Source organism: Chenopodium album, chromosome 2 (genome assembly GCF_948465745.1).
Source record: "Chenopodium album chromosome 2, dcCheAlbu1.1, whole genome shotgun sequence".
Classification (NCBI taxonomy): Eukaryota; Viridiplantae; Streptophyta; class Magnoliopsida; order Caryophyllales; family Amaranthaceae; genus Chenopodium; species Chenopodium album.
Window position 1 is genome coordinate 5,690,295 of NC_137835.1, and position 12,580 is coordinate 5,702,874.

The 12,580-nt window shown below is 32.7% G+C and overlaps 2 protein-coding genes and 1 long non-coding RNA gene across 6 annotated transcripts; 1 reads left to right on the forward strand and 2 right to left on the reverse strand.

The window, feature by feature from the left end:
• Window positions 1-74: 74 nt before the first annotated feature.
• Window positions 75-3,717, reverse strand: LOC145594164 (uncharacterized). Its single transcript, XR_014102822.1, has 5 exons — window positions 3,620-3,717; window positions 3,262-3,402; window positions 2,643-2,698; window positions 471-551; window positions 75-370 (listed from the first exon to the last, which is right to left on the reverse strand). It is a non-coding gene; the product is annotated as an uncharacterized LOC145594164 (long non-coding RNA).
• LOC145594158 (protein FAR1-RELATED SEQUENCE 5-like) lies at window positions 2,238-3,582 on the forward strand. The gene is made up of 2 exons (XM_081650497.1): window positions 2,238-2,706; window positions 2,787-3,582. The coding sequence occupies exons 1-2, from the start codon at window positions 2,353-2,355 to the stop codon at window positions 3,528-3,530; spliced, it is 1,098 nt and encodes a 365-aa protein (XP_081506623.1). The 5' UTR covers window positions 2,238-2,352; the 3' UTR covers window positions 3,531-3,582.
• Window positions 3,718-4,413: 696 nt separating the features above from the next.
• Window positions 4,414-9,516, reverse strand: LOC145594140 (uncharacterized). Of its 4 annotated transcripts, none has more exons than XM_081650484.1 (10): window positions 9,237-9,516; window positions 9,077-9,136; window positions 8,008-8,287; window positions 6,948-7,908; window positions 6,061-6,644; window positions 5,794-5,968; window positions 5,539-5,670; window positions 5,308-5,445; window positions 5,002-5,193; window positions 4,414-4,899 (listed from the first exon to the last, which is right to left on the reverse strand). In XM_081650484.1, exons 2-10 carry the CDS (start codon window positions 9,120-9,122, stop codon window positions 4,597-4,599), a joined length of 2,811 nt encoding a protein of 936 aa, XP_081506610.1. In that variant the 5' UTR covers window positions 9,123-9,136; window positions 9,237-9,516; the 3' UTR covers window positions 4,414-4,596. The 4 variants fall into 4 exon arrangements, with proteins under 4 accessions (XP_081506610.1, XP_081506605.1, XP_081506602.1 ...); XM_081650479.1 differs by having other exon boundaries at window positions 8,008-8,305; XM_081650476.1 differs by having other exon boundaries at window positions 8,008-8,305; window positions 9,077-9,516.
• Between the last annotated feature and the right edge of the window lie 3,064 nt (window positions 9,517-12,580).

Sequence of the window (12,580 nt, forward strand, 5' to 3'; positions counted from 1 at the left end):
TTTTTTTTTTTTTTTTAAAATAGCTTAATTTAAAATCACGGAATTTTATACCTAAATCAAAAAAACGCAGAACAATGGAGGAGAGAGAAAGTGAGAAAACGCAGAACAATGGAGGAGAGAGAAAGTGAGAAATCGCAAAAATTGCAAAAAACGATCATCAATCGAGGAGAAAAAAGGTTAGAAAACGCAAAAATTGCAGAAATCGATCATCAATAAAGGAGAAAAAAGGTGAGAAAACGCACAAATAGAAGAATTCGATCATCAATCGAGGAGAAAAAAGGTGAGAAAACTTACAAATTGCAGAAATCGATCATCAATGGAGAATTCGACTTTCGATACAACAAAATGCAGCAATCTCATTCACGAATTGCTACAAAAACAGAGGCAAGTTGAGACTGAATTTGAAATCGATTTAAATCGATCGATTATAGAAGAAGAAGAAACTTATTGTTTTGGAGATGAATTCGTACCAATATTCAACCATCCAGACAATGCAGAAGCAATTGATAATGCAGAAGACGCAATACACAATGCTGAAAATCAAGTGGTTCCTGATAAATCAATTGATTCAAATTCAGAACAAACAACCAAAACAAATGCAACTGAAGGTAATTTCTATAAATTTTTGAGATTGTATGCTAAAAAGAACCCTTTGAATACATAATTGTTACCCTTTTTATGCATAAACGTGACCCTATTTATGCCTAAATGTTACCCTCAGATTGAATGCAGAACTTTTGAGATTGCATGCAAAAAGTAACCCTTTGATTGCCTAAATGTTACCCTTTTCATGCTTAAAAGTGACCCTATTTATGCACAAATGTTACACTCAGATTGTATGCAAAAAGTAACCCTTTGAATGTCTAAATGTTACCCTTTTCATGCTTAAAAGTGACCCTATTTATGCACAAATGTTACACTCAAATTGTATGCTGAAAATTCAAGTTGTATGCAGAAAGTATCCCTTTGAATGCCTAAATGTTACCTTTTTCATGCATAAAAGTTACCCTATTTTCACACGAATGCTACCCTTTTTTATGCTGGCTGTGGTTATTATCTGATTTGTTTGTATTAAATAACAGATACAAATCCAATTGATGCTTCTGGTTTAGATCTTAGAGGATCATTTGTTGGTGTGGTAAGAGAAACTTTTGAAGAAATTTTGGAATTGTATGAAAAACATGCTGCTATACTGGGATTTTCAATAAGAAAACATACAACTAGATTCAAACAACACACAAAAATAGTAACTGAGAAAAACTATGTGTGTTCTGCTGAGGGAAAGAGACATTCAGGTCAGAAGAAAACAAAGTTAGTTGAAATGGTTGATGAAGAGGATGTAAATGTAAAAGCAAGAAAGCCAAGACAAGTAGCCATTACAAGATCAAATTGCAAGGCATGCATAAGAGCAAAAGTGAATAAAGAAGGACAGTTTGAGGTGGTGTCTCATGTTATTCAGCATAACCACGAGCTAACAAAGCCACAGTGGCATTATTTGCATCGTTCTGAAAGAAAAATGACAAAGGAAAAAACTGAAGCAATCAAAACAATGAAATCTTCAGGTTTAACTACAATGGACACTTACTATTACATGGCTACAGAGGCTGGAGGAGAACAGAATGTAGGCCATAGTGTTGTAGATCACCTGAATTTCTGCTCAAGGTTAAGAATGGAACAAATTGAGGCTGGAGATGCTCAAACTTTAGTGAACATTTTAAGTCAAGAACAATCAGAGGATCCAAACTTCTTTTTTAGAGTGAAGTTTGACAAAGAAGGAAGAATTTGCAATATCTTTTGGAGAGATTCAATGATGCTAGAAGACTATAGGATATATGGAGATGTTCTTGTCTTTGATACAACATACAGAACCAACAGATATAATCTTATATGTGCTCCATTTGTTGGCATAAATAACCACTGGCATAATTGTATGTTTGCATGTGCTTTTATTGGGGATGAAACAACAGATTCATTTGTGTGGTTATTACAAACCTTCTTCAAAGCTATGGAGGATAGAAAACCAACTTCAATATTCACTGACCAGGACCAAGCAATGGCAAATGCAATTCTGGAGGTAAAAGATTTATATTGACATCTTACAGATTTGAGATCTGACAATAAAGTTTTTCTTTTCACATAAAAGTTACCCTTTTATCTGCATAAAGTTATCCTTTTTAGTGCATAAAGTAACCCTTTTAACAGCATAAAGTGACCCCTTTATTTTCAATGCAGGTGATTCCAAATACAAGGCATAGACTTTGTATATGGCATTTGGAGCAAAATGCCATAACCAGATTTGGAGCTCTTAAAAAAGACAAAGAATTCAAATTTGCATTCAACCAGTGCTTAAAGATGTGTGTGACAGAACAAGAATTCGAAGAAAAGTGGCAGGCAATGTTGCAGAAATATGAGTTGACAGAACACTCTTGGTACAAAAGAGTGTATGAGTTGAAAGACAAATGGTGTCCTGCCCTTAGTAGAGATTTCTTTTCAGCAGGAATCTTATCGTCACAAAGGAGTGAAAGCACTAATCATGCTATAGGATTCAGAGCAAGTAAAACAACTACTTTGACAGAATTTTATACCATATTTAAGAAGACAACCAATCGTTGGAGAAGCACAGAGAAATATGATGAGTTTACCTGTAGCAAGTCAATAGCATTCACTTCATTGCCTCTCTCTGGAATGCTAAAGCATGCTGCACAGGTAAAAAGTTAACTGACAACTACATAAATTACACCTAATATATGGCAATTTAAATGAACCTACATGATTTTGATGTACAGGTTTTCACTTTATCACTCTTTAGAGATTTTGAAGAGGAGTTTGGATACTCTATGGCAACAACTGTTCAGATGTTAGGCAGTAATGAAGAATGCCTACTTTATCAAGTAACACTAGAAGACAAGCCATGGTCTGCACATCAAGTAAACTATATACATGAGAGCCAAACTGTATGGTGCACTTGCAAAAATTTTGAAGCATCTGGATGGTTATGTTATCATTGCATCAGAATTCTACATTTGCATTCAGTAACAAGAATACCAGATAAGTATGTTTCAAAAAGATGGACTAAGTTTGCAAAAACAGAGGCATGGGATAGGTTGAAGAATCAGGATCCTAAACAGCAATATATTCCATGGAGGCAAACAATGATGAGGAAATACTACAATCTAATCTTAAAAAGTCAAGAAAATGAAGACACAAGAGCATTTATGGAAGAAAGCTTCAGAAACAGTCTTAAAATGGTGGAAGACTTACTTGCTATTGCTGCTCAGAAAGAAAGTGCAGAAGCTGCTTCTAACATTCCTGATGTGGCAGACAGCACTCAAAGCAATACTGACGTTTCTTCAGCATCGAGTACAAGCACAAGTGTACCACAAATACTTGATCCTAAAACGGCTGTAACAAAAGGAAGAAGCAAGAGAGCAAAAGGAGGACTTGAAAAAAGCAAGAGAAAAAGAAAACCAGCACTGCCACCTCCAAATTCAGAATTTGGATCAAAAACACCTAACTTACGACTCTTTTAAGATCTTTTTTTGAACATTTTTTTTTTCGAAATTAATATACCTTGTATTATTAAGCTTCAGAAACAGTCTTAAAATGGTGGAAGACTTACTTGCTATTGCTGCTTAGAAAGAAAGTACAGAAGCTGCTTCTAACATTCCTGATGTGGCAGACAGCACTCAAAGCAATACTGATGTTTCTTCAGCATCGAGTACAAGCACAAGTGTACCACAAATACTTGATCCTAAAACGGCTGTAACAAAAGGAAGAAGCAAGAGAGCAAAAGGAGGACTTGAAAAAAGCAAGAGAAAAAGAAAACCAGCACTGCCACCTCCAAATTCAGAATTTGGATCAAAAACACCTAACTTACGACTCTTTTAAGATCTTTTTTTGAACATTTTTTTTTTGAAATTAATATACCTTGTATTGTTAAACTATTTTTCTTTTGTTTTTTTACTCTATGACAAGTTTAATGAAAATGTGATTGACACTTTTATTAGCAGATATTTAATTCTTGGAAACATCAACTTATGTTACCCTTTTCATGAATTAAAGTGACCCTTTTCATGCATAAACGTTATCCTTTATATCCACTAAAAGTTACGCTTTCTGGTAATAAAAGTTACCCCTTTTGTCAATAAAAGTTACCCTTTTCACGCATAAAAGTTACCCTATCTATCCAAAAAAAGTATACCTTATCCTTTCTATCCACTAAATTAACCTTCTCTTTGTTAATAGTTACCCTTTCAAGTAATAAAAGTTACCCCTTTTGTCAATAAAAGTTACCCTTTTCATGCATAAAAGTTACCCTATCTACCCAAAAAAGTATACCTTATCAAATATAAAAAGTAACCCTTTTTATGCCACAAAGTAACCCTTTTTATGCACAAAAGTGACCCCAAAAAACATACACAAGAACCTTTCAAATTACTTAATGTATGCACATACATCAGTATTCCAAAAGAACAAAAAACTAACCACTAAGTTTAATTACATCATTTAACTTGATGTATATGCACAAACATTAAGTTTTTTCATTGTTCAAAAAATGCTCCTAGACCTAATCAACCTTTGCTTCTAACAGTCATTTCACCCTTTAGAAGGAGTGTACTTGTCTGTCTTCTTTTTTGCCCTTTTTCCTTTGGGATTCTCTTCGTCTGCCTCTGCCTTTGCTTCTACTTCAGCTGCCATTATTCTTTCTTCATTATCTTTCTTCTTCTTTGCAGCAATTGCATCCTTTCTTCTCATTTCAATTTCTTGGCAATAAGCAGGATCTTTCTTCTTCTCATTGAACTTCTCTAATTCTGACAACACATCATTCCTAGATTCATTCAAATCACACAGCACCAGTGTCGTACAAATCTCACCTCGCAGAAATTTTCTCCCAATAATCTCACAACAGAAAAAAAAAAAAAAAAAAAAAAACTTATCAATATGTAATTAATAAAAGCATTAGAAAGGGAAAAAATACATACAAAATAGATGAATAATTACTGTTTTGAGTTCATTTAATTTGAACGATTCGCCAACAAAATGGAGCATGTGATACATAACAAACACCCCACAGTCCAAATTGTCAACTTTTTCTTTTCTCCATTCCAACTCAACAATTTGAAACCTATAAGAAGGTAGCTGAACACTCTTTGGATGATTTCTTTTTCCGAGAAAAACACCCATTTGATCACACTGACATAAAATATAAAAGTTTAGAATAAAATAAAACAAGAAAAAAGAAAAAAAAAATTTAAATGGAAACAATAAGTAAACAGAAACATAACAATGAAATCAACATAAACATACCAAGTGTGAAGACAATTCTTTGGTATATTCAAGAGCATCATCACGCCAGATGATATTGTCAAGATAATATACCACCTCTTTTGTATGATCAATAACAAACAAAATGTAGTGATTCTCAATAAGAACAGGAAAATATATCTGAAACAGAAAAAATTAAAACACTGATTTAGACAGTTTAACACAAAACAGAACTTTTTTAAAGTTTTGATAGTAATTTATCATGAAATATACCAGTTCAGCATCCATAATATCACATTCAGGATTCTCATAGCTCACCCAACCTTCCCATAAACCGTGCAAATCATTAACAGCTTGTGAAACTTCACCTTTGCCAATGTTTTCACAAACATGCAAGAATGCAAACTATTAAAAGTATGAGAACTTGTTTATATAAAAAGATAATAACTTTAGTGCACATAAAGGGTAACTTTAGTGCACATAAAGGGTAACTTTAGTGCATATAAAAAAAAAAATCAAATTACTTACACTTTGCCTCACACCAAAGAAGAATTTTCGAGGACCAGAATCAAAACATGCCTTCTCGTTCAAATACAGACAGTAGCAATCAATGATGCACCATCTAATTCTAAGTGGAGCTACCAGGGATACCATGTCTTCTCTTGGAATTAAAAAATTCATCCCAATAGTAACAAGATTCTCACTGCAACAATAAAAAATAAGATAAGCATTAAACAAAAAAATAAAGGAAAAAAAACATATAAAATATAATTATTATAAAAAATGACATTTAACTTCCTCATCATTGAATCATCCTTCAGTAAACAATAATCAAGAATTTCCTGATGTAACTTGGGCAATTTCTTGAAAATCCGAGCATTAGACCTCAAAAACAGAGTAAGAAAAGGAACATCCACACCTACTGGCCCACAGTCGAGTGAGCAAAAAGATTTATTGCCTCTGACGATACGTCTAGAAGCATTTGCTACAGAAGGCCCAGCATCATCCTCAGACCTATTCATCAAAACACTTTTTCCTTTACCATTGACATCATCCTCAGACCTATTCAAATTCAAATCTTCTTCAGATTCATTATCAGGATCATCACTGTTATGACCTTCAGGTTCATAAAAATCACGAAACATTTCATGAATAGACTTCATCTTGTTACACTCCTCAATTAAACCATCTAAAAGCTTCAGGTAATGAGGATCAGAAAGTAACTGTTGTGTTTGAGAAAATACAACAGGATCATCAGAGGATAATGATTCAGTTCTGCGAGAAGCAATCATATCACTCAAGGTTTGAAAACCCTGTGACTGAACCAACAATAATACATCCATATTTCTTTTGACCAAAAGAAATGTTTCATGAACAGCCTGCAAACATATGAACCAATAAGAAACTATACAAATGTAAAAAATAAAAATAAAAAACAAATGAAAATTCATGATATATGCATAAAGTTACCCTTTTAAATGCATAAAGTTACCCTTTATTATGCATAAAGTTACCCTTTAAAATGCATAAAGTAACCCTTATAACTGAATATTTAGGGTAACTTTAGTGCACAAAAAGGGTAACTTTAGTGCACAAAAAGGGTAACTTTAGTGCACAAAAAGGGTAACTTTAGTGCATATAAAGAGATAATAACTAAATAAAAAAAAAAAAAGAGCACTTACATCAGTTGAAATTTCTTTAATTTCATCATCAGTCATCACACTTTCTGGAAGATCAAATGCAAGAATGCGGCCACTTCTACCACTTGTAGAAGCCCCTTGACCACAAGTTTGCTTAACAACAGGAGTTATAGGATCCCTAACTTCAGGCTGTGAAACGGGATATGTAAGGGTATCCAATGGTCCCTGCCCAAAATCACCAGCTTTAATCTCCAAATTGATCCGCTTCTTAATCTTCGCATCAGTCCAATGTTGAATCAAAGGAAGGGTACTACTTTCCTTTTCTCCTTGGAAATTTAATCGATGAAAATACATAATTTGCAAAGCTAGCAAACAACCACTTACATTTTGAGCATTTTCATCATTCTTATAATTCACAACAGCCTTCTTTAATTTTTTCAAAACATATGAACACCAATCAAATGTTTTGATTTCATCAACATTTTCCACAGCCTTCAGCAACTTCAATGAAACAGTCCTATTAGTAGTAGGAGCTAAGAAGCTAGACATAGCATGTAGCACAAAACATCTCTTGAATTCTTCACCACCATCATCCAAATCAACCATCCTAGACTCCACTTTTGACAAATGTAGAGGTTGCTTCTCAGTAAGACCATAATCATGTCTCCATGACTGAATGATACGTTTATCTACACTACCTTCTTCAGGATTCTTCTGAAGTTCAGGAACAGCAATCTCACTCATAGGCAAGCCAAAGACATCACATATATCATTTTTAGTAACTACAAACTCTTTACCAGCAGCAATAGTGAACATGCAGCTACCTCCATTAAAGTGTTCAACCAGCCAATGTAGCATTTGACGATTCAAAGTTTTCAATTTCAGATGTAATAAACCACCAAAACCTATTTCTTCAACAGCTTTTTGTTGATTAGGACTAAAATTACTCATCATTAATTCCAATGTGTGTGGTCTGCACCTTGCAATCAAGGGTCTTTTTTCCCTAAATAATAATAATATAAGTAAAACAATATCAGAATCAGAATCAGAATCATGATATATATGATTAAAAAAATACAAAACAAAAAACATTTATACTTACACAACAGTATCAGAATCAGAATCAGAAACTACTTGCAATTCAGCATCTGCTTTGGCCTTCTTAGATACAATTTTAGACTTCTTAGGAGATGCTTTAACCTTCTGAGACTCTGCTTTGGCCTTCTTAGGAACAGTTTTAGCCTTCACAGTTTTAGCCTTCACAATGTTAGACTTCCCAGTTTTAGACTCTGTTTTGTCCTTCTCAGGACCTGTCTTGTTCTTTTTAGCAGGCTCTTTACCCATTCCTTTTCCCCTTGAAGGCGATTTATAACGATATCCACCTATTGAACCACCTATATCTAATTAATACAGAGGATAACCATAAATTACAAATTCACAAATTACTCAGGGGAAAATTTAGAATATATGCATAAAAATCCTTTTTACTGCATAAAGTCACCCTTAAAATACAACAAGTAACCCTTTTAAATAAAAAAGTAACCCTTTAACAAGCATAAAGTGACCCTTTTAACTATATAAAGTGACCCTTTTAACTATATAAAGTGACCCTTTTCACTGCATAAAGTCACCCTTTAAACTACAACAAGTAACCCTTTTAAATACAAACGTGACCCTTTTGACAGAATAAAGTGACCCTTTTCACAGCATAAAGTGACCCTTTTCAAAGCATAAAATAACCTTTGTCATGCATATAAATAACAATGTATATATTACTCACACACAATGCACAATGCACATATTACTGGTACTCAAACACATATACACAAACACAATGCAGATATGCATACTATTCTCATAATCTAACTAAAACCTAACATCAAAACTTGAAGAATAATGAATAAAACTTCTGAAAACAAACATGCAAAATTTGTTTAACATGTAACAACACCACAACACATATATATCAAATTTTGAACCAATTATCACAATGAACAATAAAATAAAGCAAAATTAAACATAATAACTTCAAAATTGAAATTCAATTATCATAATATGCATAATAAATCAACAGAAAACAATAAAAAATAACATGCACTACTAATTCGACATATATAAGCGAAAATTCAATTGAAAATTCGAAAAAATGATGAAAAATTAAACAAACACACCTTCTTCAGCATCTACAGCCTTCTTTGTAATCTTCTTCTTCACCATTGCTGAAACTAACACTACAAAAAACGAAAACAAAATCAAAATCAAAAAACCTAAAAATCGAAGAACCAAAACAATTTAAACTAACAAAAATCTCAAAAAAATAAGTAAACTAACCACAATTAAGCGATAAACAACTTCACAAGTGAAAGAAAAGTGAGAAAAAGCTCGAAAAAGCTCGAAAAGCAACAATGGAGGAGAGAGAAATCGCAGTTAACTGGTTTTTAGAGAGAGAAAAACGAGGAGAGAGAAAGCGTGAATGAGTGAATGAAGGAGAAAATCAAGGAGAGAGAAAGTTCTTTTTCTTTAATTTTGGAAAGCACGTGCCCAGGACAGTTTTTTTGTCCTTAAAATCCGCCATTCAATATCATTATTGAACACCCGCTTTTTTTAAAAATTTGTGAATTTTCTAAGGCTTCAAATATTTTGCACAATATTTGAGAGAATTGAGACTAGTGTAAATTGTAGAGTGAGGGATTGATTGGCCGACATACTCGCTCCGTCCAAAAAGAGTGGTGTCAAAATCTGATCGGACCAATTCAATTAGAAATCGATGAAAAAATCAAATTATACTTGAATTAACACCTCTATTTGAAAGTAATGGCTACAATATATGTATGTTTTGTTAGGATTTCAAAGTATAAGTATCATTGATTTATATGACAATGGTTTGCAATTGTATATGGAAATAATTTAAATAATTGATGGGAAATTATTAATAAAAATGAATACGTTATGAATTGGTTTTTTTTTAGTGATACATGGAATATTTATTATAATCGATATTGGACATGATATCATATTTGTCAAGATAAATTAAAGTAGATTCCATTTGTTTAATACACAAAATTTTGTACTTCTTATTATTAAACAAAGTGGAGTATATGTATTAATGTATATGTTAGTATTGGTCTTTCTTAACTCAATAGTAGCAAGAGTCAACCTTAGAGACAACTAGAGACGATTTTCTTATCCCGATATCCATGCTAGCACTTTCAACCTGAGCATCATCAATGTCTTCACTATTGAAGCTTTAGCCTTGCACAAAGGCATCTCCTAGCTCTCCAACAAGATATATATTCAGACAATTCACAATATTTATATCAAAGGCGACAATCTCTTAGTTATTAATTCATATTCAATCAAAGGTGGTACTTGGTCCCATCCATGGAAAACCGAGCATCTTAACTTAACCAATTTTGATACCTAGATCGAGTATTCATCATATTTATTGAGAGCCAAGAAAAACGACAGATTAGATCGCGAATCTTATTGAGTATATAACATGAACATTTACCCTTGTAATAACTCTAGTCTTGTTTTCGTTTTCTCTTTCAATACATTAGGAATTCCCCTCGTGAAAAGAGTTTCCTAACAAAGTAACATTGTTTTTTTTTTTCTTCATAATTACCTTATAAAAAAAAGTTATTCTAAAAGGCTCGAAAAAAGTTTTTCTTGATGGCTAATGTACATAAAAGAGAGATTATATTCAAAAAAGAAAAAGCAAAAAAACAGAAAAGAGAGATTAAAAATGCATGATCAAGTTTAGAGAAGACCCTAATGGTGGTAATTCATGCTAATGGAAAAAACTCAAACAAACCTAGTTAAGAGCAACAAGTGTACATTGCACCACCAAGAGGATGGTTTGTCCTTAATACTGATGAAGTGGCAAAGGTTGTGCGACGCCAGGAGGAGGAGGAGGAGGGATTATTCGAGATGAACAGAGGAAGAAGATGCAGATCGATTGGCTTTACATCAAACTTTGGCTCATGTTCATCCTATGAAGGTTAAAAGCTGAACTAAAAGGCTGTTGAGATAGGCATTTATTGATCTTGCCTTCAAATTTGGGGTCAAATACCTAATTATCAAATGGATAATCATTCATTTGGCAATTTAATCTAGCACTTCATGCAAGGATAGGAACCTTACAGAGGAGAATGAGTCCATATTCTCCACAACAGTCAAAGATTAATTAAGGAGAATAGTTGGAAAGTTACATTATAATATTATATTGGTAAAAAGAAGAGAGAGAAAGAGATTAACGTGACAAAGTGAAAATAGCATGCATAAAGACCAATTAACCACCAATTAGGATCGGACATGCTTGGATCGGGGGTAATATCAATTGAGGGAGTAATAAAAGTCAAACTTGAAAAAACATAAGTAATTAGAAGTGTTGTAGGAGACTAGTTAGAGGTGTTGTAGGAGACTAGGTTTTTGCAAATGAAATAAGGTAGTTGTGAGTTTGTGACATAAGGAAAAGAGAGAGATAAAATCCTCACAATGTGGGTAATAGTTAGTGTAACTATCTATCAACCCCAAAATAAGGATATTAGTTCATCTTTCTTCGCCTCATACGACCACACCACTACTACATAATTTTTCTTACAATCACATTATCACTATCTCCTCCATCCTTCCCTATATTTACTTTCATTTTGCTTAGTTTGACTTTTATTACCCTCGCTAGTAATACATCTCCGCCCTCAATCCAAGCATGCCTTTAAATATCTACAATGGGGCTTAGAGTTCAATAGAAGATTTTTACGTATGATTTTTTTTTATTTTACATATTTTTAATAAAGATCGAGCCCCAATTGGATGAAATAGAGAAAATCCTCATGATAATTAAATGTAAAGTTGTTAGCACCATGTAACCACTTCGAACATTGCTCGAGCCAAAATTCTAACTGAGTAAGTTATATATGGTTTTTTTTTCTTCTCAATACGACGACTCTTCAATTACACATCAATCTCAGTCTCATAACTTTCTACATTCTTAAGTAATTGCTCCCTTTTTTAGTTTTACACTATTCGCCGACTAAATCTTCTTTAATTTTTTTACTTTTTTTTGTTACTTAACTGTTCATTAAAAATATACTTGTTTAGAGATTTTGTTTGTTTCCTTTTAATTTGTACTTTTGATATTTCTATTTCTTTTAACCAAAAACTAAAGAACTAATTAATGGTTCAAATTGTGCGTTGGAGAGCGTAAAATCTTATACGGAGTATGAAGCAATTAAATTTGAGAAAGGGTGAAGTACTTAATTTCCATCCATTCACTTCAAAGTATTCTAATTATATTTCCCACCTACTACTTAAGACTAGAGCAAGGACTAATTAATGTATTGTGTTGGCTTTCTAATTACAAGTTGATAAACCTAATTTGTCCAAAAAAAAAAAAAAAAAAAAAGAGGATTGATAAACCTAATTCATGTACAGTACTTTGTTTAATTACTCATATATAATATTCATGCATGTCTGACCCTTTTATAAACGTTTTGCGCTCTTATTTACTTGTAAAAAGATCGACTAGTACAGTAGTACAACGATAAACCTTGCTAAAAAAAAAAAAAAAAAAAAAAAAAAACACAAGTATACAAGTATGATATAAGTTGCAATGCATGCCATTTTTTAAGATAAGATATAGTTAATTGCTTAAAATTAAACGAGTTAAGATA